The following is a 27,831-nucleotide window of genomic DNA, read 5'->3' as shown; positions in this document are numbered from 1 at the left end:
AAGGAATATTAAATCTGGTTTCTACGGAAGAGGATTAGGGCCAATTTTGATGGAGGAAATAGTTTTGCGCAAATCAAAAATAAAGTCAAAATGTCAAGATTAAAGTCAAAAAGACGATATTAAATACAATATTGTGATAAAAGTTAAAGGTTTGCTTTAACACTTATTTACAGAAATGTTGCACTAAAATAGTGTCACTGTTCATAGGACACTTTTTCAATTTATTGTCTTTCAAAGATATAAAATAAAAATTGTATTTTTTCACTTAATTCGTTTTTTTCTTGTTATGTCATAGATTATCGTAGATTGATTTCTGACCAATATATCGATAAACACAGTATCGTCAGAGGTTCCCACCCCTACATGACAACAAATGGCAGATCGTGGCTGTTTACAAAATGCCGTCTATCGATGAATGCATTAAACCAGCGATTCTCAACTGGTGGGTCGTGGACCCGTACTGGGTGGGTCGCGGACAGCTGGTCAAAAATAGATAAATACTTATTGTCTCTCAAGTTGGACATGAAATGCATGTTGCACAGAAAAATATATAGATTTATGTTTTAAAAAAAGATGTGTGTTTTCAACAGATGTTTTTGAAAAACTAAATTTGGTTGGTTGAATTATAAAAAAAATATATATGATGGGCCACGATTGAATGATCGTGGCAAAATGTGGGTCCCAGGATGAGACCAGATGAAACCCCTGCGTTAAGCTATACTTCATTAGCAAACCTTCAGCTTTTATCACAATATTGTATTTTGAGTTTATTTTCTAAATTTTTATCTTGTCTTTTGAACGTTGATCTTGACATTATATTTAAACTTAATTCTCGACATTTCGACTTTATTCTTGATTTGCCCAAAATTATTTTCTCCATCAAAATTGGCCCTAATCCTCTTCCGTAGGTTCCTGATTGTCAGCAGATCTTTATCTCTTAGACATTGAGGCTCTTTTGTCAGCTCTCCTGAGCCTTGTGTGTTGATTTTTATTTCTGACTGCCTGTTCTTCCTCTGCAGAGTTGAACTTCTTCTCTTTTCTTCAAGGAGACAATCATCAGGTACGTTTCACAGCAGTTGTTCTTGTTCCTGTGGTTAGGTTCATTGTGTGAGTCACTTAAAGCGAGTGAAATATCGCAGTTTTTACAGGTAGAGAAACCTTGCGTTTTTGTGCTTTAAGACACAGATTTGTGCTTTTTAAACAAACCTCCTCCCTGCTGTCATCCTTCAGAAACTCACTTGAAAATGAGAGCTTTTCACTGGAGCCACTCATTGCTCTTTAGAGCTGCAGCGCTCGTCTGCCTCTGAGGTCTGTGCTTTGTGACAGCAGGAAGACAAATAAAACTCACAAGCTTCTGTTAACACAATTCAATAGCAGTGGTATTTACAGTCAGATCCTCCTTGTGTTCTCTTTGAACTCCTTTTAAGAGCAGCCTTTCCTCTCCGCCGGCGACGGTCAACTGGATTATCGAGGACGCTGCTGCTGCTGAATATTTGAAAGCCGAAAAAAAACATTACTGAGCCATATTAGCAAACAAATAGCTAGAAACAATAAATATTAATGCACCGAAATTCTGACCACCCAAAATTTTCTGCCGAAAATGGCCCAAAAGTTAGTTCTCGGTTTTCAGCCAAAACACTTTTCTCACCGAAAAAACACCGACCAAAACAGGATGTTGTAAAGACGTGAGCAAACAGCGCACACTTGAAAACAGGCCAACTTGTCTGTGGACTCACGGAGCAGCTGTATGTGTGTTTTATGTTTCTGTGTCACTAACTCGAAACTGCTTCTTAACGGCTGCATAATCGCAACGAATGAGGAGTCGTGATTGAAGGGATTTATTCCCACTTACTGATGGCAGTGCACTGCATTATGATAATCGAAAAAAGAAGGAAATAAAAGCTTGTAAAATTCTCTCTAAGTCACTAAAAGATGATGACGTTTTAGGACAGCTTACCGTGGAAAAATTACATTTCCTCACAAAGTTTACACGTTTACTGATTTTTCAATTAATATCCTTCTGTTTTTTGTGTGCGTTTGTCTTCACTTTTAAATGAATGCAACCATGTGGTCGCCTGAATTAAAAGATAAAATGGGGTCACCTGAAATTTCTTATAACAAAATAAAATAAATGACCCATTAGAATTATTTCCAACTTTTAGAAGAAAAAAAATGTATCTATTTTGAAAAATTGAAAAACAATGTATAATATCACAGAAATAGATATACAATACAGTGCAGGAAGAGGCAGAAAGCTCATAGAGCTTAAATAATTATTAGTTTAAATTAACTGACTAATTGACTTTTGGGGAAGTGTAATTCAAAATAAAATTGTTAAATAGGAAATAAAGATATTTCCCACATAATAATTTTCAGGTCAATCTTGCATTTTCATCTGTTACGATAGTTTAAATCAGGGTTTTTCAACCACTTGTGTGACGTGGGAAAATATAAAATTTCACCTAATCGTATTTAAATACAGGGTCCCCACGGTCATGAAATTCCTGGAAAAGTTATGGAATTTGAAAAATCTATTTTCCAGTCTTGAAAAATCATGGAATGTTGTTATAACAGTTTTGGAAAAGTTTTGGAAAACATAGCCTATTTTATTTTAACGTTTAAAAAATGTTAAACCCCAAAGATGTTGAGCGTTATCTCAAAGTGAACGTGCTGCATACCGGTAGCATCATTGAGCGGGAATCACGAGATCCCACAAATTCACACAAATTCACTCTCCGCCTCATTCATAAAACATAAAAATCACTTCAGCTGGTGTACGCTAAAAGCCAGGAAATGCATACACAGAAAAAGATCACAGCGCTTCAAAACTAAATCATGGAAATTTAGTAGAATATTTTCAAAAAGTTTTGGAAAATCATTGTGAAAAAAGTGTGGGAACCTTGTAAATATTAAATATTTATTTATTAAAAATGTATTCACTAATAAAATATATATATATATATATATATATATGTGGATTGATAATGACATGTTTTGTTAGAAATAAGAAAAAGATGTAACTTGGCTCAAAATGACTGAAAAACACTGGTTTAAATGAATGATACTTGTTATTTATTTACTCGTCATTGGCTGTGTCAGACTGTGAGGTGATGCGTGACCTTTGACCTCCAGTAACTCTCTGTTCCTCCCTCAGCATTACAACATGGTCATGGCTGCTGCGGCAGCCGCTTCTGCCTCTGACGACCACGACCTGCTCCTTAACCGCTTCCTGCCCTACAACACGTCCTCTTCCACCTCCCAGCTGTTCCTCGACCAATCGGGCTCCTCGTCTGCCTCCTCGCTGACGCTGCCAACCAATGGCGTGAGCAGCTCGGGGAGCAGCAGCAGCCTGGTGTCCTCCAGCAGCCTCCGCGACGCCCACTCCTCGCACGCGCACCCTGGGATGATGGGGGGGCGCGGTGGGGCCGAAGCAGCCGTGGCAGCAATCTACGGCGGGATCCCCGATGTCATATCGTTGGACTGACAGGAGGAGAGCCGAGGCGGCGCCCGGTGGCCGACTCGCATCCAATCACGGACCCAACCACAGAGTGACTGCAGGGTAAGACTGTGATCAGAACGCAGAGCTGAACTCTGATGAGTCAGCACAAACCTGAAGGATAGGAAGGCTACACAAACACAACCAGAGTTTCCTGTCAGACTTTTCTACGTCAGTTTGACACGTTTTTATTTTCCCGTCTGTTTGCCGCTTTAGAGGAAGAAGGAAGTTGTTGCCACGTGGATTTATTATCATCTTTTTTTCTTTCTTTCTTCTTCCCTTTTGAACCGTTTCCAGATCGTTCCTTTTTGCTCAGATTCACAGTGTGTGTTCTCCGTCAAGTCGACGAATCTACACTTCTTTATCGTGCTTTTATTTTATTACACTTTTAAGTTATGTATGATATTTATCAGTCAAAAATATAAATATATATGAATAAATATATATGCATTCCCTTTGACCTTCAGGTTGACGCTGTGGGAGTGTGCAGGTGGAACTTTTCAGCCATTTTGGATTTTTCACTTTGACTTCCTCATTTCCAACGTTGTTCAAGACTCTGTTGAGACTATTTATAATACGCACCAAGTGGAGTTTGGAACTGAAAGAGTTGAGTTTGGGAGTCCCCCCTCCCCCCCATCGTTTTGTTTTTGCACAATGCCAAAAAAAAAAATAACAGAAGAGAAGTGACACACGGTACCTATGAAAGCAAATGGTGGGGAGCGCGCAGGTGTGTCTGCGTAGGGTTTAGTTGGATTTAATGTCGTGTAGCAGACGTGAACGAGCTTAGTGCCTGTACGTGTGTGCATGTGTGTGTGTGTGTGTGTGTTCAAATGTCATCCACATCTTCCCGCTGTGTGTTTTCTCCTCCCTTTGTTGGTATTCTCTGCAGATTTGTGCAGATTGGCTTCGACATTGCTGAACATTTTTGTGGATGAAAAGTTCAGAGAATACTTTGTTATACTGATATCTGTGAAAAGCAAACGCGGGCCTCGTGTCACACGTGCACGTTTTGAGGAAACGGTTCATGCACGGCACGCGTTGGACGAGGCCCGACCGTCGTTAAGTCTTAAGATGAACCTCGATGTTGCCTCAGTTTATTTCCAGCCGCCAGGATTTCCCTCTGAATGTAGCAAAACTGAACACAGACTGACTAACAGCCAACCTGGCAACCCTTTTATAAGACCATCACTCCTGACACTCCACCAACACCAGTGAAACAATCACTCTTTATTGATTCTCTGTGAATATAACCAGGGTTGGGGTCAATTATAATTGTAGTCATGTAATTGATCATTAATTACATTTATGACGTAATTATAATTGGAAGTGAAAAAATCTGTTTCTTTTGTAATCGTAATTTGATTCTAATTGAGTTCAGATAATTGACTTTGTAATTGTAATAATAATAAAAAATCCAATCTAATTAAATGCTAAACTTTTGAGGATAATTTTTTACCATTTAAATTTGTTTTTAATCTAGGGGTGCACTGACAGATCCCCACACTAAAAATATTAATAAAAATATTTTCACTGATTAGGAAGCCTAACAAGGTAACCAAGAGATGAGAAACAGATTAGATGATAAATGATATTTTTTTAGTGTATTTTACAGCTGATTTAAGACATGGATCAAAACTGACTCATTATCATAAGAGATGCTAACGGAAAGCTAGCTCAAGAGGAAGGTTAACTTTGATATTGTTGTTTATTAAAAGCTCAATAATTGTGATTAATTAAATTTGAACTTGTAATTGTAACTTTCGGAGGGAAATAATAATTGTAATTGGAAAAAAATATTGGTTACCGTCATCATAATTGAGGTATAATTGAACATGGACATAATTGTAATTGAACCCAACCCTGAATATAACAGCAGTTTGCTCACCTTGATTACTTTTTTTTTGCCCAATCTGGCAACAACCTCACTAAGCTACACCTGCTTATTTTACAGCATCTCTCTGTTATGTGTTGTTCTGTGTGTCTTTCTCTTTGGTTCCTTTTTACCAACTAAGTCACTGTTTTTGTGTTATTTTTATTTATTTTATTTTATTATTATTTTTTATGTTTATTTCATGATACAAGCATCATTCACACACATTGAAGGATTCAGTTTAATCCAGGTCAGACTTTTTATCTCCAAACGTGAGCGAGAGCACAATTACAACAGCTATGACCGTCAAACTCTACATTTCTATGATTTGTGTGAAACTTTATGAGCAATTTCTCTTTTTTTTTCTTAACCTAATTTCTCTTTCTTTAGGCTGAAATTACTGTGCATTGTTCAATGTTTTTGGACTGTGGGAGTAAACCAGTGTGCACACCAAACTATAACACATCTACAAATTCCATAAATGGATCAAATCGTTTTTTAAGTCCTGGTTAAATTCATGCTGCATAAGGTCTTCAGTTATAAACATCATATAAACCACTTCATTCAGAATAACAACCTTTGTCTGTTTCTTTATCACCAGCTTTCAAACTTTGTTATTATATTCAGGCTGTTGTGAGTCATGTCAACACTTTTCACAATCTGGCGAAGAGTTTCAAATTATGTTTTATACACTTCATCTAGTAATTGCTCATTTTTCAGATGGGCAATTATTAAAACAATTAACAATTAAAACAATGCCTATTATTGATTTTAATCAGGTTGGATCTGATTAGCCAAATGTTCTAAAGGAGGGATTTTATCGTTTTAACTCTGTGCCCTACTCACGATCCTGGACTGGGATCCCTCGATCTACCATAACAAGATTAGATACATTTAATAAATGCTCCACAAACTGCTACAACCTTAACTGTACTTTACTTTAAAAAAAAAAAAAAAAAAAAGTAAAGTCATTGCTCTAAAGAAAACAAACTTATGTTGACTCAGATTACTTAAATATGTTTTTTAGGCAACAAGTTTGCTTTTTTTTTATATTTATAAAGTGTATTACACACTTAATACGCTGCAGTTGTTACAACCTTTTTTCTTTTTTTTTAACAACATCTTAAGTTTTGCCACTCAAACAAGATAAGTGACAATCCTCGATATGTCAATCAATAAATATTTAGTGTTTAAAATTATTGAGAGTGAAAACATAAAAACTTGAGTCACAGCTTTTGAAGGTGTTTTATTTTATTCTTATGTTTTATATTTATTTATTTAAAAGCATTTTATGGATAAAAACTGATACATTTAATTATCAGATCAGGCCAAGTACTCCTCTTTGGGGCCCTCTAGTGGCTAATATTATAGTTTGCATATAGCCAGAAACGGCTCAGTTTTTAGTCTACGAACTGTCCTCCCACAGTTCAAAAACATGAATGCAGAGTTGCCTGATGTTAACACTGTTATTTAGTGCAAAGGTTCTCAAACTGTTTCTGTTGCCCCCCCCACACGCCCCCCCACACACACACACACGCCCCCATCCCAACAAAATGGGTCAAAAGTTGAACCTTTATTGAAAAAGGTTTAAAAAAAAGAAGTGACTTTTTATCTTCTACACTCATAAAGGTAACATACAATTGTGCAATCGCATACTTTAGAACAGCAATAATAAAGTAATAAAAAAGAAATTATTATGGTTGGGACAGTTTGAGAACATTCTTTAAAATAAAGATTATCGATTATACAATTTTATTATCAATGGTTATTAAACAATTCTTAAATTTCAAAAAATCTTTTATAGATTATTTACATTTTCTTTAACTAGTAATACAAACCAGGCGAGTCTTCCTAATTTGGTGACTTAAATTACATTGTAGAAAATTATTAATTTAGCAATAATCAAATCAATAATTGTTAATAATCAAAGATTGGATTGTAATGAAATTGAGACTTCAGAAATCAAATACAAATATGGCTGATTAACAATAATCAAACTGTGGGGTGACAGTAAGAATACTTTATCATTGTTCTAAAATTTGGGATTGCACATTTTATGTTATTTTGAAAATTTGAAGAAAAAATGTGACTTTTTCAATTAAGGTTCCACTTTTTCATCCAGTTTTTCCTTCTTCAAAGGGGGGCACAACGGAAAAAGTAAAACTTTGGGAACCACTGATTTACTGTCTGTTTAAACTCACATTTGTGCTTTTATTTTGAACGTTTAGATTAATAACTACTTCTAATGTGAAATTGTAATATTTTTTTTGTTCTTTTCCTTTAAGCAGCACTCTGTAGACACTTAACATGAAGCTCACAGTGGCTGAAACGTGTTTATGTCACTGTTTATTTATTGTATTATTGTTTTAAGTGAGAAGCTTCTGTTTGGTTCTCCTTATTTTTGTTTTGAAGTTGCCAAACTGAATGCAAGGATGAGTGGTAAACATGTTTACTAAAGGTAAACATGTTTACTAAAGGTAAACATTGGTTATGTTAGTGTGACTTTTTTAATGACTGAAATAAAAGGGAAAACGTGGCCTGGTGTAAAAATACATCAGTGGGAAAAGGCGTCAAAATCCACCGAAACCTGTTCCATATCCATTTGTATGCTTCTGTGTGTCCGTTCAGAGCGAGAGAATAAAGTAATTTATATATTTTCTAGAAAAAGGAAAGTGGTGTAATTAATTTAAAAAAAAAAAAAAAAAAAAAGGTCAACAAAGAGTCGCACAGCTGTACAGATCAGACTCAACATCTGCACTCACTGCCTTAAAACGTTCAGTTTGTGTTTCACGGCTTCGACCTGAGGATCGTGGTTTGTAAAGAAGAAGAAAAAGAAAAACCAGGCTTTTGGTGGAAAGTTGGACTGTGACAACGCCAGTTTGTACAAAGACACCGAGGCTCAGATGAGAATATTTATTACTGCATTGGAATAAATTGTTTACTTATTGAATGTTATCTGTTTATGTAGAAAAAGTTTAGATGTAATAAAACGCATTCTGCCGTTTGATCCAGTTTTTATTTTTTCCTTTTTCCAACATGATGTGATGACTTGTCACACACTGAGCGTTACACCATTACACAGAGTATGTGTATGTCTAGCAGGGTTAGGGTCAATTACATTTTAACATTACAATTACATCTTCAAATATCTATGTTCACTCAATTACGTTCGTGGTGACTGACATTTTTTCCAATTATTAATTTTTCCCTGAAAGACAATTACAATTAATCACATACTGAACCTGAAATAAATAACCTAATAAAAGTCAACCTTCCTCTTGTGTTAGCTTTCTGTTAGCATCTCCTATAAAAGGGCCCTAAATCTGCAGCTTAATACACTAAAAACTAGTATCATCTACCTCGTTAGGCTTCCTAATCAATGAAATTATAGGTTTTAATATTTTTGGTGTGGGCATCTGAGCCTGTTTTGTGTCAATATACCCCTAGAGATTTTTTTTTTTTTTTTTTAAATGGTAAAATGTGGGAAAGCTTGAAACATTTTAATAATTGAACTGTAATATGGTTCTACAATTTTGCATTATACAATTTGTATTGACTTTTCATGGCAGTTACAAAGTAAATGATCTCAACTCAAATATGATTACGACAGCAACATATTTTCTCGCGTCGACCACCTTATTCCTGTGACTGCTGCTTCCTGATTATGGGTGCAACTTCAATTCTATGATCTTTGAGCAAGAAAATGGCACATTTGAGTGAACATGCATAAAAGTGCACACGCACATAATGGCACGCTTATCCCATAGATGGTAAAATGGTAAATGGACTTGATTTTATATAGTGCTTTATCACCACACTGAAGCAGTCTCAAAGCGCTTTACATATCAGCTCATTCACCCAATCACTCTCACATTCACACACCAGTGGGACAGGACTGCCATGCAAGGCGCTAGTCAACCACTGGGAGCAACTTAGGGTTCAGTGTCTTGCCCATGGACACTTCGACACATAGTCAGGTACTGGGATCGAACCCCCAACCTCTCGATCAGAAGACGACCCACTACCACCTGAGCCATGGTCATGATATATCTAAATAAAATGTCTAGGGCTAATCCTAAAGTTAGCCCAGTTAGAGCTAGCCTCCGTTAGTGTCGTTATGGTAGTTAGGCTAAGTAATACGCAAAGTTTTTTCTTTCCAATAAATATATTGTTACAGGGCAATATAGAGTGAAAAATACAACATTCTAATGAATAAAGACTGTTTCAACAATGTCTAAGTAGACACGTCTCCACAAAAATGACTTCAGCTCATCTTGTTTATCATTTTCTTTAGTTTTATGGTGGGTTACAAACAGCTTTTAGGTGCATTCTGTTCCTCACATCGGGATGGGTCACATCTCAGTGCAGGTCTGCAGCCAAACTCTCACAACTTCCTGTCGGCTACTTGCGTTAAGACTAAAAAAAAAACGTTTTCTTTGACACTTTCAGCCTTTCAAAATAAGAGGCATGGTGTTAAACTATACAGTTGTTCTCATTGAAGTAATTTGTTATAAATGACCTATAGGCTAAAAAAGACAATTTACAAACTGCTGCATCCACACTTAATTTGTGCTCACTGTCATACCTACAGCAACGCCGACAGGAATGAGCTGGATTTCTGTGTGTAAATTAACATTTAGATTCATTTTTCATGTTTACACATTAACAATGATACACAACATGCTATTTTACATGAATTCGTTTAAAATGAAAGAAATTAGCAAAATGTGAGCTAAATGTTTTGGCTATGAAATAGTGACTGAGTTTTTACATTTGACACCCCATAGAATCATTCATACTTCTATTAGTCGTGTTATTTTGTAAGAAAAGGCTTGATTAACTGATGCTATTCAGAGAACATTAGTCAGCAATTATGGGGAAAACTGACCCATTCATTATAAACCAATGATTTACATACATTTTAAATGAATAAATAAATAAGTCAATTAGACGACAGAACCAACCTCTGTAAATCTAATACAAATATATGTCAATTTTTCCAGAATGATCAACATCAAAATAACATCAAGATACTCTTTTTTTGCTGATATCAGACAGACATCAATATTGGATCAGGACACCCATCATTTTTGCTGATTTCCATCAGTCAGGTGGAACAAAGGCTTATGATTTGACATAAAACATAGCTTGGCAGATCTGTCAAACATATGTTCTGGAAGACAGCATGAGAAATTTGTACATGGGTGTTTTTGAGTATATGTTACATCCATTTCTAATGGGATTTATGTTAACAAACTAATGGTTCCCACTCAAAATTAAGAAATCCAAGATGGCCACCATCCGTTTTGCCAATTTGAATGTCATAACTTTGGTTGTTTTTGACATTGAAGCATGATCTCAGTGGTGAATTATAGGTTTTCAGGGTCAAGGAATTCAATAATACATCTTAAAATACCGTTAATTGTGCTCAGAGCAAGATCCAAGATGGCCGCCATCCATATTACAAATTTCAATCTTACCATAACTTTGATTCTGTTAAAATTTCCTTTGTTTTCTTGCAACAAAGAGTTTGACAGATGAAACTTTTGATGTAGATTAATATTTAAATGAATGTAACAAATGTTTCAATTTTTTTCAGAAAGACATTAACTGTAATATTACCCTTTCCATAAAGACAATGGTACCTGCAGCACTTGTAAATATGTATATATATATATACTGTATATAGACTATAGAAGCATAATCTTTGTGGCAAAATGTAGGTTTTTGGGTACAAGGATTGTCATGAAATAGCTTAAAATATTGTTATAGATATAAGATGGCCACTACAACGCTTTACACATGGAAAGGGTGAAATTGCTCTTTATTTGCAGCCACAACTGTGTATGACAAAGACGCCTTTTAAAATTTGTCATAAATTAATACATCCATTTTCATTTATTTCTTCATTTGCTAACTGTACATAGTCTGAGGGCGGGGCCACAGGCCCACTGGTCTGTAACCAACAGAAACTTAAGCTAAGCCTAACGATTAAACCTCAAATTAGAGGAAAAGAGAAATAAGTAAATAACTAAAGAGGGTTCTCTATTAAAGAACGCCCGGTAAACCCCACAATGAACACAGATCATAATCTTTATTTACAAGTCTTAACAATATAAAATAAGTATATTATTATTAGCACAACACAAACACTGGCTTATCCAAATCATGAAGGAATTATTAAACCAAACTAAAAACACAGCAAATTAAATAAGTAACACAAAAAAAAAAAACTTTATAAAACAAATCAAGTGACTTAATGGTTAAGTGTGGAGCATAAAACACTAGCATTATTAATGAATTAGCATCAACAGTGAACATTCACTGCTATATTATGTTAGCTTTTTAATAGTTATATACCTGGCTCACTGTGTTCCAGCACCACTTGACTCTCAGGGTAAAGTCTCTCAAACACAGGCCAATATTAATGTTCTTCATAATTAAACAGACATTCTAATAAAAGAAAGAGCTACTTACTGTACATCCCTGTCACACCAAACCAAGCAACAGTTCAGCCATGACCAAACCAAGGTGGTCTAGATGACGTCATTAAGGTCCACACAGGAGCAGGGAGTGGCACATGCAGTAATGCGGCATTCAAGGACACTAGGAAATATGCAACTCACCTCACTACACATGCATAACCATTATTCTGATGATTATTTGTTTATTTTTGCAGCACTTGTCAACGTGTACAATGATCATCAAACCCAAACTTTTGATGGAGGTAAACATTTAAATGAATGTAACAAATGATTCATTTTTTTTATTTCAGAAAGACAATATTACCTGTAATATTACCTGTTTCCATAAAGATAATGTTACCTGCAGCACTTGTGAATATGTATACATTTATCCTTATCCTTTACATTGTATTATTATTATTATTATTATTATTATTTCTGGGGGTTTTGTTTTGTTCTTTCTTGTTCTTCACACCAACCACCGAGTTAAATTCCTTGTACTGTTTTTAAACTGTACTTTGCGAATAAGTCTTTTCTGATTCTGAATTCATACTTTCATGCTTTCTTCCAGAAGTGAACTAATATTGCTACATATCTGCCCTACCGGGCTATTGGTGTTAAAAAAAAAAGAACTGATCAATGGCTCCATGTGACCCGCTGCGCTTTAATGTGAACACATGGTGGCAACAGAGAGTCGTCTGGAGCAGCTTCTCTCCAGTTCTAGACCCACAGTCTTTACGCACGCCTCTGTAGATGCAGTTGGTGTTTCCTCTGGATGCTGCAGCTTCACCGTTAGAGGCTGAGATGATGATCAACGGGGTCTGGTCGCTGTGCGCACGGAAAAGTTGTTTTTAGATGGACATTGTGCTGGAGAACGCGCTTGGTTACGCACAGACTGATAGTGAGAGTGCGTTAAGAGCGTGAAACCATCCAGCTGTGCTCACATACACATCTGTAGCCAAAAGAACTGAGCGCTCCAGATCGGGGGGATTTTTCTTTGGCCAGGATGTGTGAAGGAAACGAAAGTGCGTGTGTGAACTGGACCGTGTCTGAGCTGGAGCTCTTCAAGAGGCTGGAGGACATCGATGTGAGCGCAGACGGAAGCCCGTTGCTCCGGTTCCTCATCTGCGTGATCTACTCCGTGGTGTGCGCGGCGGGGCTGATCGGAAACCTCTTGGTTCTCTTCTTACTCCGGGTCCGGGAGGAGAGGAGGAAGTCCACAGTGAACTTCTTCGTGCTGAACTTGGCGGTGACGGACCTGCAGTTCGTGCTCACGCTGCCCTTCTGGGCTGTGGACACCATGTTGGACTTCAGCTGGCCGTTTGGAAACGCCATGTGTAAGATTATCCTGTCGGTGACAGTGATGAACATGTACGCCAGCGTGTTTTTCCTCACCGCCATGAGCGTCACGCGCTACTGGTCCGTGGCCTCGGCGCTGAAGAGCAGCAGCGCGCACAGACCGGGCACCTCCTCCCGGTGGGTCAGCCTCATGATCTGGACTCTGGCGACTCTGGCCACGGCACCGACCTCCATCTTCTCCACAGTGACTTTTGTGACCGGAGAGAAGCTGTGTCTGCTCAGGTTCCCCGGGGGGCAGTACTGGTTAGCGGTTTACCACATCCAAAAGATCGTGGTGGGCTTCGTCCTCCCCATGTCCATCGTGTCCATCAGCTACATCTCGCTGCTGCGCTTCATCCGTAGAAGGACTATGAAAACCAGCAACTCCAGACGCAGATCTCAGGTGACCCGGTCCATCACCATCGTGGTTCTGTCCTTCTTTCTGTGCTGGATGCCGAACCAGGCCATCACTCTGTGGAGCGTGCTGGTCAAACTCAACGCGGCGCACTGGGACAAAGCCTACTATGTGGTGCACACGTACGTGTTCCCGCTCACTGTGTGTCTGGCGCACACCAACAGCTGCCTGAATCCGATCATCTACTGCCTGATGAGGCAGGAGTTCAGGAACAAGCTCAGGGCGCTGTTGCGCGGAGGGTAACGCGCGCGGAGACCTCAAAAAGACGTGCGTAAAAACGTCTGTTTCCCGAAGAAAAAGTCATTTTACTGGTTTGTGACGCTATGGACTGGTTAAACAAGTTGTGCAAAAATAAATATTACAACATGCAGTGTTTGTTGGATGAGTTAACATCCAACCTGTACATAACAAGTGTCTTCACAGTCCGTGCGTAATGGTGAACAATGAACATGAGCTTTCCACGTCTGTCTGTGATTGTTTAAAATGTACTGTTTACATGCGTGCAATAGTTTTATGTGGAGTAATAATAAAGTCGTGGATGTTTGTAACCGTGCACACAGACGTAGGTTCGTTTACTGCGTGGATACCGTCTGTTTTTCTCCTCCAACAGTTGTGTGTGTGTGTGTGTGTGTGAATGTGTAGGAATGAGCCTGGCGTGGGTGTGTGGGTGATGGACGAGCTTTCCTGATGCTTTTACCCCAGAATTATTAATGCTGGCCCAAGTATAATTATATCAAATTTTGATATAATAGTAATAATAATAATTATTATTATTATTATTATTAGTGAAGGAGGCATCCTCATTATTATTTTTCTTCTTCCGTTCACCACCTACTATCAGTGGAGGTTCTGACATGTCAGAAGGACATCTTCCTCTTCTTCTTTCCTCTATTTTCTAAACTGAGCATCTGTTGGTTTTGACCTTTTCATTTGTTTGTGCACCTGATAATAAACAACATCACATCACTACAGTCTAAACCAAATAATTATCATCTTTGTTGGTTGTTTTATTGCTAGGCTAATGGTATCGTTAGGCTAATGATATTACTAGGTTAATGCTAATGCCAGTTTAGTGTTAATGCTTGGCTAATGCTATCCATCCATCCATCAATTTTCAGGCCCACTTTGTCCTATTTCAGGGTCACAGGGCTCTGCTGGTGCCTACCTGAGGCTGATGCTGTCCATCGCAGGGCAACAGACAAACAACCACTTACACTCACCTGAATTTCTAAGAGCAATTTTGAGACTTCAATCAACTTAACAGTGATGTTTTTGTATTGTGGGAGGAAGCAGGAGTATCTGGAGGAAGTCCATGCAGCATGGGGAGAACATGCAAATTCCACACAGACAAAGATCCAAGCGTCCACCCCAGGGCTTGAACCCAGGACCTTCTTGCTGTGAGGAGGAAGTGCTAACCACTAATCCACCATTCACCCATAGGTTAATACTAGCGCTAGGTTAATGTTAATGCTAGGTTAGATCAAATGCTAGGTTAATGCTATTGCTAGAAAAATGCTAATGTTCCGTTATTGCTAATGCTAGTTTAGTGTTGATGCTATTACTAGGCCAATGCTAGGCTAATGCTAATGTTAGGCTAATGCTAATGTTAGGTCAATGCTATTACTAGGTTAATGCTAATGCTAGGTTTGTGTTGATGCTAGGCTAATACTAACGCTAGGTTAATGCTATTGTTAGGCAAATATCTATTGCTAGGCTAATGCTAATGCTCAGTAAATGCTAATGCTCGCTTAGTGCTATTTGTTGATGTGCTGCATTTGCAACACTTTGAAGTAGGAGTTTTGACCCCCCGGAAAGGCAGCATTTGAATTTGATATTTGAATTCAACTTGAATTTTATTTTGGCATTATTTCTTCAGAAAAAAAAACAAAAAAAAAAAACAGAACAAACAACACTCAATTGTCTAACTAATTAGCCGAAAAGGGTGAAAATTGAAGCAAAAGCTTATACACACCTACCATATTACAAAAAAACAAGGTTCTCTAGACCAGGGGTTCTCAACTAGTCTCACCCTGGGACCCACATTTTGACACACGATATTTTTGAATTTATTTTTTTTTTTTACAATCCAACCAACCAAATTACAGTTTTTAAAACATAAATCTATATATTTCACAGCACGCCATGAGAGACATTAAGTATTTATTCATTTTTGAGCAGCTCTTTATGACCCACCCAGTAAAGGTATGCGACCCACTTTTGGGCCCCGACCCACCAGTTGATAATCACTGCTCTCAATAATATCACAAAAAAAAGAATTAGCAAACCAATATTATTATTTTTACAATACACATTCAGTATACTGTATATCCTACACAAAGTTTTTTATATACAGTTCATACATGCACATCACACATATATACATATACATACACACATACATAGATGTATACACATGCATGTACATAATATTCATATTTCTTACACAAATTTAATTAATTACATTTTAAATACAAAATATAGTGTCACAATAATTAAATTCATAATATACTCTACCCCAATATATACATTTTATTATGTTTATTGAGTAAGTATTAATATATATTTTTTACCATTATAAATACATATTATATATTATTGCTGTCGTCTGCAAAATTGTTGTTCTTCGCTCTTAAATTTATTAACAATATATGATTTAAAAAGCTTTTTTAATTGGTTTATGTTGCTGTTTTGTTGTATTTCATTCATTGGGCAGTTCCATAATTTAACCCCTGCTATTGTTGTGTTGTTCTGGTATGTTGCGTCTTGAAATGTAGTTTTCCCTCTTAAATTATATTCCTCTTCTAGATTTAGACAACTTTATTTATCCCAAATGGCATTTCAGTTTTGCAGTTTACCAGGCCATACATACATTTAAAACAGCAGACAAAGACAAAAATAAACGTCAGTACATTGACAGAGATCCTCATTTCCACATCAGTTTTTAACCACCATGTAGTTCAGCATCCACAGGGGAAAAACAAAATAAATAATACAAATATATCAGTCCATGAGATTCCTGTCCAGGTTTAACAGCCTGATGGCAAAAGGAATAAAAGACTTTGCATATACAGTAGATTTGTTCTCCTACCAGGGGTGTCAAACTCATTTTAGTTCAGGGACCAAAACCAGCGTAGTTTGATCTCAGGGGGGCCACAGGTTTTCTACAAGAAAACAAGTTATTGCAACAGATTATTGTGCCCTAGTTTGCACTTCTACGTACACATAAAATCCAAAATATGTAAAAAAAAAAAAAATACTAACAATATCCAAGCAATATATGACATATATGAATCCCAACAGGATCTTCACTTTAAATTTCCTAGATTTTGTGACCAATTTCTATTTAATTAAGGGTTAAGAGTTTTTTTCAACCGTTCCATCAATAAAAATGACTACAATCATGCGACATAAGCATGATGACCGGGAAAACTGTGAGCCCCTGCAAATATTGTTGCGTTTCATTTACACAATGATTAATGTTTTCTCTGTAATTTTTACTTTCTCCTGCGGGCCAAATTGGTTGCTCCAAAGGGCCTGATTTGGCTGCCGGGCCATGAGTTTGACACCAGTCCTATACAGGGTGCGATAAAGCGACGGCCTGAGGACATTAAAATAAACTTAGAGTACAGTATGTGATCATGTTGGGACATCATTCCTTTAGCTTTTTTGACCACCTGTTTCTCCCAAAAATAATTCAGATCTCTGCTGAACTCCACTTATTTTGGAGCAGATTTGAACAATTCTGTGGAAACTATTTTTTGTCTTTGACAGATGGACCATCAAACCATCAAATCAAAGGAAAATATCAAAAGACCGTCAATAAAAGACACGGCATTTTGTTACAGACATTACTTTACTGTATTTGTTTATGTGGAGAGGACAGTGCAAAATAATGAACACCAGTACAATACTTTGGTCAAAATAAATGAACAAATACGGAAACACTTTCACACTTATAATGCGCCATTGTAAATCTGTTTCAACATTTGTAAAAGTGTTTTGCTATTTGTAATTTTGTTTTTCAGCTATTCATGTAAATTATTTTTTTTTTAATTTGTACATTTGTTGTGGCATTTCTAAAAGTGTTTGACTCAAAAATGCAAATTTGTTTTGGTATTTGTAAATGTGTTCTGCACTTCTCAGCCACCGTATCGTAGTCTTAAAGTACATTACAGTACATTAAAAAGACTTCATTAAGTACATCGAAACACTTCAACTTCCGCAGGAATGTATAAGAGGTAGATTTGTCTTTATTATTCAATCAAAAAAAAAAAAACTTCAATCAAAAAAAGTTTACTTTACAGAAAAAAAGTTGAGACCCAAATAATTGCATTTGAACACTTTTTTTAATTGAAAAAAAAAAAAAAATATATATATATATATATATATATATATATATTTTTTTTTCAATAAAAAAAAAGTGTTCAAGTGTTTTGTTTTTTGGTTGAATTATTATTATTATTATTTGATTGAATAATAAAGACACATCTACTACCCATAATATGGCTCAAATAAAAAAAGATGTCTTCAATTAAAAAATTAAATAAAAAAAATTAAATTTAGAAAAAAACATTTTAAATATGTTATGTGGGTCTCAATTTTGTTTTTGCATTTGAACACTTTTTTTCTTTGAAAATATTTTATTGAAATAAACGTTTTTCGATTGAAAAGGTTTTTTTTTATTGAAGTTTTTTTTTCTTCTTGATTGAAAGCTTTTTTTTTTTTTTAATTGAACAATAAAGACACAAAGCTACCTCCATACAAGTATTGATTATTTGTTAACTTCGCTTAGCTTTGCTTGCTTTATATATCATTGAGACAGTTTTGAGTTGGATGAGGTCGGAGAGTTCCAAGGGTCCTTGAATGCAGCATGAGAGTGAACGGTTTAGATTGCGGTTCCGCAGCAGCACCTCTCACAGGTGTAGCTCATTATCCTGATGAGACAAACTAATTTAAACTGTGGATGCGCAGACGGTCGCTCTTTCTGATCTCCAACGGCCGCTGTACGTCTGTTCACTCTGGATGTCGGTTAACTCTAGACTAAGGTAGACTCTAGACGTCGTTAACCCTGGACGTCGGTCTACTCTGGACGTCGTTTAACTCTAGACTAAGGTAGACTCTAGACGTCTTTAACCCTGAATGTCGTTTAACTCTAGTCGTCGATCAACTGGACTTGTCAGTTAACTCTGGACGTCGCCGGTCTTCCCTGGAGGCTTCGCCGGTCTTCCCTGGAGGCTTCGCCGGTCTTCCCTGGAGGCTTCGCCGGTCTTCCCTGGAGGCGTCGCCGGTCTACCCTGGAGGCGTCGCCGGTCTACCCTGGAGGCGTCGCCGGTCTACCCTGGAGGCGTCGCCGGTCTACCCTGGAGGCGTCGCCGGTCTACCCTGGAGGCGTCGCCGGTCTACCCTGGAGGCGTCGCCGGTCTACCCTGGAGGCGTCGCCGGTCTACCCTGGACGTCGTTGCTCAATCCTGGTCGTGAGCCAACCCTGGTCGTCGTTCTCAAATCGCCGCATAGTACGAAAATCTATTTATTAAACCAGGGGTGTCCAACTCATTTCACTTCAAAGCTAGACACAGCAAAATTAACTAACATTAAAATTATTTGTAAATACACTTGTCTTTTTTAGTGAACAGTATTCACACACTAAAGTGTTTTTAATTTATTAAACTGACCTTTTACAACATACAAAGGAAACCTAAATTCATATTTATGTTTTCTGCTAAATGTTTGACACTCTGGTTTAACAACCGGCACCTTACGACCCCATTCACATGATATTAAGTAGTGCACACATGCTAGTTTTAGTGGCACACTGTTGTTAAGTCATAGCTTTTATTTTTGATCATAAATAACAGTTTTAATACAACCATATGGTTTCATTAACACAATAGTTGCAGAGTCATGCTTTGTGTTTAAACTGACTTAACATCGCTAATCTACAATTGGTGTTGTGGTACACACACCACAACCCGCCCAAATGTTTCTGCTGTTTTTGCTTTCACAGGTTTTCACAGGTCATAGTTTAAGCATCTGTATATTGTTATACTATATATTGTATATTGTCTTAATATAAACTAGGTTTGACGAATTTTGCCACCGAAACTTGACGAATTTTGCCACCGAAACTTGACGAATTTTGCCACCGAAACTTGACGAATTTTGCCACCAAAACTTGACGAATTTTGCCACCAAAACTTACATTTTTTAATTGAGCGCCAACTAGCAGAGTCATTATTTGTTAATTCAGAGTTCTGAAATAAGCAAAAAACTGTTTTAAAGCTTTCCCCTCTCGTTTTAAGTTACCTCCTATACTCCTTTCCCATGTCGTTAATAAAGTTCATGGCGATCGATTTTCAATGCTATGAAAAACCAAAAAAAAAATATTAAATTTTCAAAAATGCGAATTTTAAAAAGAATTATAATTTTGAAATTGCGAATTTTACAAAGAATTATATTTTGAAATTGCGAGTTTTCAGAAGAATAATAACTTTGAAATTGCAAATTTTCAGAAGAATTAAGAAATTGTAAATCGTACATTTTCAGAAGAATTGCGTATTTAAAAAAGTGCTAATTTTAAGAAGAAACTGTAAAGAACCATGGATGAAGACTACAAATGTGACTAGTCAAAATTAAGAAAGTGGCATCCTAAAAAGTGCCCGGAGATCTCACCCACACTGACTGACAAGACTCGAAGAGAACTCACCTGCAATCTAAGAAAAACCAGGACTAACCTCTCCAGTACCTTCATCACATAGGCTGTGGATTCATCTATTGTACCTATGTTAAAATTATCTATTGTTCACATGTTAATATATTAATTGTATGTAAAAAAAATGATCCATTGTAAAAGTTATAATTGACCATTGTACTTATGTAAAAATGATCTGTTATACATACGTTGAAGTATCTATTGTATTGTAAGATTCATTGTGGATCTAAAATGAGCCATTATGTATGTTAAAATGTCCATTGTATATTTTCCAGCTAAGGTTAAAAAATCACCATTTTGCTGACTAATGTTGCATTCTGTCTCAGCTAAGGTTAAATATATTTATTACGCTGACTAATGTTGCATTCTGTCTCAGCTGATAAATATATATATATTTTTTGCTGGCTAATGTCACAATTTCTCAGCTAATGTTAAATATTTTTTTATTTTGCCGGCTAATGTTATAATTTGTTTTAGCTAATGTTAAATATTTTTATTTTGCCAGCTAATGTTATAATTTGTCTCAGCTAAAGTTAAATGTTTTTATTTTGCCGGTTAATGTTACAATTTGTTTCAGCTAATGTTATGTACTTTTATTTTGCCAGCAAATGTCACAATGTCTCAGCTAATGTTAAGTATTTTTAATTTTGCTGGTAAATTTTACATCTTGTTTCAGCTAATGTTAAATATTTTTTTATTTTGCCTGCTAATGTCACAATTTGTCTCAGCTAATGTTAAATTTTTTATTTTGCTGGCTAATATTCTAAATTCTAAGCTAATGCTAGATCTTTCTATTTTGCCGTTATATTTTGTTTCAGTTAAAGTTAAATATTTTTATTTTTGCCTGTTAATGTTAGTTTGTTTCAGCTAATGTTAAATATTTTTATTTTGCCGGTTAATATTACATTTGTTTCAGCTATTGTTAAATATTTTTATTTTGCCGGCTGTTACAATGTCTCTGCTAATGTAAATTTTTCTTTTTTTTTTTTTTTTTTTTTGCTGGCTAATGTTGCATTCTGTCTCAGCTAATGTTAAATTTTTTATTTTGCTGGCTGTTATAATTTGTTTCAGCTAATATTAAATATTTTTATTTTGCTGGTTAATGTTACAATTTGTTTCAGCTAAAGTTGAATATTTTTATTTTGCCGGCTAATGTTATAATTTCTCAGCTAATATAAAATATTTTAATTTTGCCGGCTGCTATAATTTGTCTCAGCTAATGTAAAATACTTTTTATTTTGCCGGCTAATGTCACAATGTCTCAGCTAATGTTAAATATTTTTTTATTTTGCCTGCTAATGTCACAATTTGTCTCAGCTAATGTTAATTTTTTTATTTTGCTGACTAATATTCTAATTTCTCAGCTAATGCTAGATATTTTTATTTTGCCGTTATATTTTGTTTCAGCTAAAGTAAAATATTTTTATTTTGCTAGTTAATGTTAGTTTGTTTCAGCTAATGTTAAATATTTTTATTTTGCCGGCTGTTACAATTTCTCTGCTAATGTAATTTTTCTTTTTTCGCCGACTGTTATAATTTTTCTCAGCTAATGTGATTTTTTTTTTTTTTTTTTTTTTTTTTGCCGGCTATTGTTGGGTTCTGTTTCAGCTAATGTTAAATATTTTTATTTTGCTGGTTAATGTTACAATTTGTTAAAGCTAAAGTTGAATATTTTTATTTTGCCGGCTGTTACAATTTCTCTGCTAATGTTAAATCTTATTTTGCCGGCTAATGTTATAATTTGTCTCAGCTAATGTTAAATATTTTTATTTTGCCGGCTGTTACAATTTGTTTCAGCTAATGTTAAGTACTTTTTTTTGCCGGCTAATGTCACAATGTCTCAGCTAATGTTAAATATTTTTTTATTTTGCCTGCTAATGTCACAATTTGTCTCAGCTAATGTTAATTTTTTTTATTTTGCTGACTAATATTCTAATTTCTCAGCTAATGCTAGATATTTTTATTTTGCCGTTATATTTTGTTTCAGCTAAAGTAAAATATTTTTATTTTGCCAGTTAATGTTAGTTTGTTTCAGCTAATGTTAAATATTTTTATTTTGCCGGCTGTTACAATTTCTCTGCTAATGTAATTTTTTCTTTTTTCGCCGACTGTTATAATTTTTCTCAGCTAATGTGATTTTTTTTTTTTTTTTTTGTTTTGCCGGCTATTGTTGGGTTCTGTCTCAGCTAATGTTAAATATTTTTTATTTTGATGGCTGTTATAATTTGTTTCAGCTAATGTTAAATATTTTTATTTTGCTGGTTAATGTTACAATTTGTTAAAGCTAAAGTTGAATATTTTTATTTTGCCGGCTGTTACAATTTCTCTGCTAATGTTAAATCTTTTATTTTGCCGGCTAATGTTATAATTTGTCTCAGCTAATGTTAAATATTTTTTTATTTTGCCTGCTAATGTCACAATTTCTCTCAGCTAATGTTACTTTTTTATTTTGCCTGCTAATATTCTAATTTCTCAGCTAATGCTAGATATTTTTATTTTGCCGTTATATTTTGTTTCAGCTAAAGTAAAATATTTTTTTTGCTGGTTAATGTTACAATTTGTTAAAGCTAAAGTTGAATATTTTTATTTTGCCGGCTGTTATAATTTGTCTCAGCTAATGTTAAATATTTTTATTTTGCCAGCTGTTACAATTTCTCTGCTAATGTTAAATCTTTTATTTTGCCGGCTAATGTTATAATTTGTCTCAGCTAATGTTAAATATTTTTTTATTTTGCCTGCTAATGTCACAATTTGTCTCAGCTAATGTTACTTTTTTATTTTGCCTGCTAATATTCTAATTTCTCAGCTAGTGCTAGATATTTTTATTTTGCCGTCTGTTACAATTTCTCTGCTAATGTAAATTTTTTTTTTTTGCCGACTGTTATAATTTTTCTCAGCTAATTTTTTTTTTTTTTTTTTTTTTTTTTTTGGTTGGCTAATCTAGCTTCTGTCTCAGCTAATGTGAAATATTTTTTATTTTGCTGGCTGTTATAATTTGTTTCAGCTAATGTTAAATATTTTTATTTTGCCGGCTAATGTTATTTGTCTCAGCTAATATTAAATATTTTAATTTTGCAGGCTAATGTTAAAATTTGTCTCAGCTAATGTAAAATATTTTTGTTTTGCCGTCTAAAACTATAATTTCTCAGCTAATGTTAAATCATTTTTATTTTGATGGTTAATTTTACATTTTGTTGCAGCTAATGTTAAATATTTCTTTATTTTGCTGGCTGTTCTAACTTGTTTCAGCTAATGTTAAGTACTTTATTTTGCCGGCTCGTGTCACAATTTCTCAGCTAATGTTAAATATTTTTGTTTTGCCAGCTAATTTCTCTGCTAATGGAATTTTTTTTTTTGCAGGCTAATTTTACAACTTGTTTCAGCTAAAGTTAAATTTTTTTTATTTTGCCAGTCAATGTTACGTCTCAGCTAATGTGATTTTTTTTTTTTTTTTTTTTTTTTTTTTTTTTTTTTTTTTTTTTTTTGCTGGCTAATGTTGCGTTCTGTCTCAGCTAATGTTAAGTCATTTATATTTTGCTGGTTAATGTTACAATTTGCCTCAGCTAATATTAAATATTTTTATTTTGCTGGCTGTTCTAACTTGTTTCAGCTAATGTTAAGTACTTTTATTTTGCCGGCTCATGTCACAATTTCTCAGCTAATGTTAAATATTTTTATTTTGCCGCAATTGTTGTAATTTGTCTCAGCTAATGTGTAAAATTTTAATTTTGCAGGCTAAAGCTATTTGTTTCAGCTATTGTTAAATAATTTTTATTTTGGTTAATTTTACATTTTGTTGCAGCTAATGTTAAATATTTTTTTATTTTGCCTTCTAATGTTAAAATTTCTCTGCTAATGTAAAAATGTTTTTTTCCCGGCTAAATTTTCAACTTGTTTCAGCTAAAGTTAAATGAACATTTTTTGCCAGCTAATGTTGCATTGTCTCATCTAATGTTAAATCATTTTTATTTTGCTCGTTAATGTTACAATTTGCCTCAGCTAATGTTAAATATTTTTATTTTGCCGGCTAATGTGATTTGTCACAGCTAATATTAAATATTTTAATTTTGCAGGCTAATGTTATAATTTGTTTAAGCTAATGTTTAATATTTTTATTTTGCCGGCTAATGTTATAATTTCTCGGCTAATGTAAAATATTTTTGTTTTGCCGGCTAAAACTATAATTTCTCAGCTAATGTTAAATCATTTTTATTTTGATGGTTAATTTTACATTTTGTTGCAGCTAATGTTAAATATTTCTTTTTTGATGGTTAATTTTACATTTTGTGGCAGCTAATGTTTGAATATTTTTTTATTTTGCCAGCTGTTATATTTTGTTTCAGCTAATGTAATTTAAAAAAATTGTTTTGCCTACTAATGTCACAATTTTTCAGCAAATGTTTATTATTTTTATTTTGCAGGCTGTTATAATTTGTTTAAGCTAATGTTTAATATTTTTATTTTGCTGGCTAAAGCTATAATTTATCTCAGCTAATATTAAATGATTTTTATTTTGCCGGCTAATGTTATAATTTGTTTCAGCTAATGTTAAAGATTTTTATTTTGCCAGCTAATGTTATCATTTCTCAGCTAATTTTATTTTTTTTGCCGGCTATTTTTTTGGTGTATGATAATGTTAAGTATATTTATTTTGTCGGCTAATGTTATAATTTGTCTCAGCTAATGTAATTAAAGATTTATTTTTTTTGCCGGCTAACTTTGCATTTTGTCAGCTAACGTTAAATCATTTTTATTTTGGCTGCTAATGTTATTTCTCAGCTAATTATTTGTTTTGCTGCCTCTTATAATTTGTTTCAGTTCATGTTATTATTTTTTTTTTGCTGGCTGTTATAATTTGTTTAAGCTAATGTTTATTATTTTTATTTTGCTGGCTAAAGCTATAATTTTTCTCAGCTAATGTTAAAGATTTTTATTTTGCCGGCTAATGTTATAATTTCTCAGCTAATTTTGTTTTTTATTTTTTGCCGGCTAATTTTTGTCTTAGCTCATGTTAAATATTTTTTAATTTTCCAGCTAAAATTACAGTTTCTCATTTAATGTTAAATATTTTTATTTTGATGACTAGTGTTGCAATTTGTTCCAGCTATTGTTGCAACTTGTCTGCTAATGTTAAACCCTATTTTAACTGAGGTTAATACCTCAGTTTACAAGTAAAATAGTCTTCATTTAAACCCATTTTCTCCTTGCAAGTGGCCTATACCCATGTTTCTTTATAGTTAAGTGATGCTTATTTGTCCCATAGTGTTGGCTGTGCTGATTGCTGGTTTTGAATAGATCCTCCATCCCTTTGACCTGAGGCCATTACTTAACAAAAGTAGTAAGTGGTTGAGACTTGAGTAGAAGGGGAAGGTGCACAACCTTAAACCTTGTTACTCAAACATGACTGTACAGCCACAGTTTTGACTGATGTTCCCCTTGCTAACCCTGATCTTCTCTTTAAATATGTTGCTGAAACGGGTCTTGTCTTAGCCATCAATATCTCCCGTTTTGCATTGCTTTAAACCAAGTCCTTTTTTGCATTGTTCTGATCAACTAACCTGGTCCTTTTTCCATTGTTCTGATCAACTAACCAGGTCCTTTTTGCATTGTTCTGATGACCGACTAACCAGGTCATTGTTCTGATGACCGACTAACCAGGTCATTGTTCTGATGACCGACCAACCAGGTCGTTGTTCTGATGGACCGACCAACCAGGTCGTTGTTCTGATGGACCGACCAACCAGGTCGTTGTTCTGATGGACCGACCAACCAGGTCCCGATTTTGCATTATGATGAGCACCTAATTGTTCTGTTACTTAATCCAGGTCCTTTTTCTCATGTGTACATGACTGTACAGCCACAGTTTTGACTGATGTGCCCCTTGCTAACCCTGATCTCTTTAAATATGTTGCTGAAAAAGGTCTTGCCTTTGCCATCACCTTCTCCTGTTTTGCATTGCTTTAAACCCAGGTCCTTTTTGCATTGTTCTGATCAACTAACCTGGTTTTTTTGCATTGTTCTGATCAACTAACCTGGTCCTTTTTGCATTGTTCTGATCAACTAACCTGGTCCTTTTTGCATTGTTCTGATCAACTAACCAGGTCATTGTTCTGATCAACTAACCAGGTCATTGTTCTGATGACATACTAACCAGGTCCTTTTTGCATTGTTCTGATCAACTAACCAGGTCATTGTTCTGATGACCAACTAACCAGGTCATTGTTCTGATGACCAACTAACCAGGTCATTGTTCTGATGACCAACTAACCAGGTCATTGTTCTGATGACCAACTAACCAGGTCATTGTTCTGATGACCAACTAACCAGGTCATTGTTCTGATGACCAACTAACCAGGTCCTTTTTGCATCGTTTTGATGATTAACTAACCAGGTCCTTTTTGCATCGTTTTGATGATTAACTAACCAGGTCCTTTTTGCATCGTTTTGATGATTAACTAACCAGGTCCTTTTTGCATCGTTTTGATGATTAACTAACCAGGTCCTTTTTGCATCGTTTTGATGATTAACTAACCAGGTCCCATTTTTGCATTATGATGAGCACCTAATTGTGCTGTTACTTAATCCAGGTCCTTTTTCTCATGTGTAAGTCCTAGCTGATGTATGCTCACAGGTTAATTTGTTCCTACGTGACTACAACCAAATGACATTGAAGGATGACTACAAAAAAGCCAAGAAATGTCAGTGTGCTGTGAATAATGGTACACGTCCACTTTGACCATGTCAACTGACAAACAAGTCAAATAAATCCTCATCCTACCAATACTTACCAAATTTGAGAACCACATCAAAATGACAACTCTACGTTTGTGGCCATTAAGGAGAAAGCCTGGGGTGACCTCTCAAATTATCAGGTACAAATTGTATATGCATTTATATACATTTTTATTCATACTGTCTATCTAGGACACTTACAAGTAATGATGTTGTACAAAATGTACATTGTATTGCACTGTTTTGCTGCTCCTTTGTACTTGTGGTTAGATGCTAAAAAGAACTTTGTTTTGCTAGCAGTTTTTACTCTTGCTAAGGTTACATTTTGTGTAACTGTTTTTTTGTTTACGTAAATAGGATGATGATTTGACACTGTTTTCGGAAGAGGCCACCACCATGGACCTGGAGAAAATTGAGAAAAAAAAGTCTGAGTGTTTGGAGGTAGCAGAGAGAAGTAAGTGATCATAAAAAATAAATTGAGTGTGCAAATTTACATTGTTAAATTAATCTAACCTTCCTTAGCTGGATGAAGCTGTGATGACTGGGGTTGAGGCTCACGACGATGATGTAAGTTAGACATATTGATTGATTCATCAACACTGTTGCAGCGAAAAGCAATAAACCTAACTTCAAAAATATGTAGACATTACATTTCAGCATCTATACTAGGACAACTCTTCACAAATGGATCCTGGCAGTAGAACTTGTCTGGTGCCTTGTGTTGGTGTCCGTGCTCATCCTGACCAACTTGTAAAAAATGAATAAATTGATTGTATTTCATACTTATGATCTCCATCTCTTCATTTT

At 35.1% G+C, this 27,831-nt stretch overlaps 2 protein-coding genes and 1 long non-coding RNA gene across 5 annotated transcripts in view; all 3 read left to right on the top strand.

Moving 5' to 3' along the window:
• Positions 1-5,084, top strand: part of LOC114461199 (E3 SUMO-protein ligase PIAS1-like) — a 77,825-nt gene extending 72,741 nt beyond the window's left edge. For both annotated transcript variants that reach the window (XM_028443106.1, XM_028443105.1), the window contains 2 exons: positions 1,020-1,060; positions 3,155-5,084. In XM_028443106.1, coding sequence (XP_028298907.1) covers positions 1,020-1,060; positions 3,155-3,484 — 371 coding nt within the window. In that variant the 3' untranslated portion in view covers positions 3,485-5,084. The remainder of the gene's footprint in view (positions 1-1,019; positions 1,061-3,154) is intronic.
• A 7,469-nt stretch (positions 5,085-12,553) lies between these two features.
• On the top strand, positions 12,554-13,924 carry rxfp3.3a1 (relaxin family peptide receptor 3.3a1). Its single transcript, XM_028440791.1, has one exon. The coding sequence runs from the start codon at positions 12,837-12,839 to the stop codon at positions 13,824-13,826; it is 990 nt and encodes a 329-aa protein (XP_028296592.1). The 5' UTR covers positions 12,554-12,836; the 3' UTR covers positions 13,827-13,924.
• Positions 13,925-25,449: 11,525 nt separating this feature from the next.
• On the top strand, positions 25,450-27,586 carry LOC114460559 (uncharacterized). 2 transcript variants are annotated; one of them, XR_003673673.1, is made up of 4 exons: positions 25,450-26,755; positions 26,828-27,164; positions 27,382-27,478; positions 27,547-27,586. It is a non-coding gene; the product is annotated as an uncharacterized LOC114460559 (long non-coding RNA). The 2 variants fall into 2 exon arrangements; XR_003673671.1 differs by having other exon boundaries at positions 25,450-27,164.
• The last annotated feature ends 245 nt before the right edge of the window (positions 27,587-27,831 follow it).

This window comes from Gouania willdenowi, chromosome 3 (genome assembly GCF_900634775.1).
Source record: "Gouania willdenowi chromosome 3, fGouWil2.1, whole genome shotgun sequence".
NCBI lineage: Eukaryota > Metazoa > Chordata > Actinopteri > Blenniiformes > Gobiesocidae > Gouania > Gouania willdenowi.
Note: the sequence above shows the minus strand (reverse complement) of the source record. Positions and strands in the feature narration are given on the sequence as shown.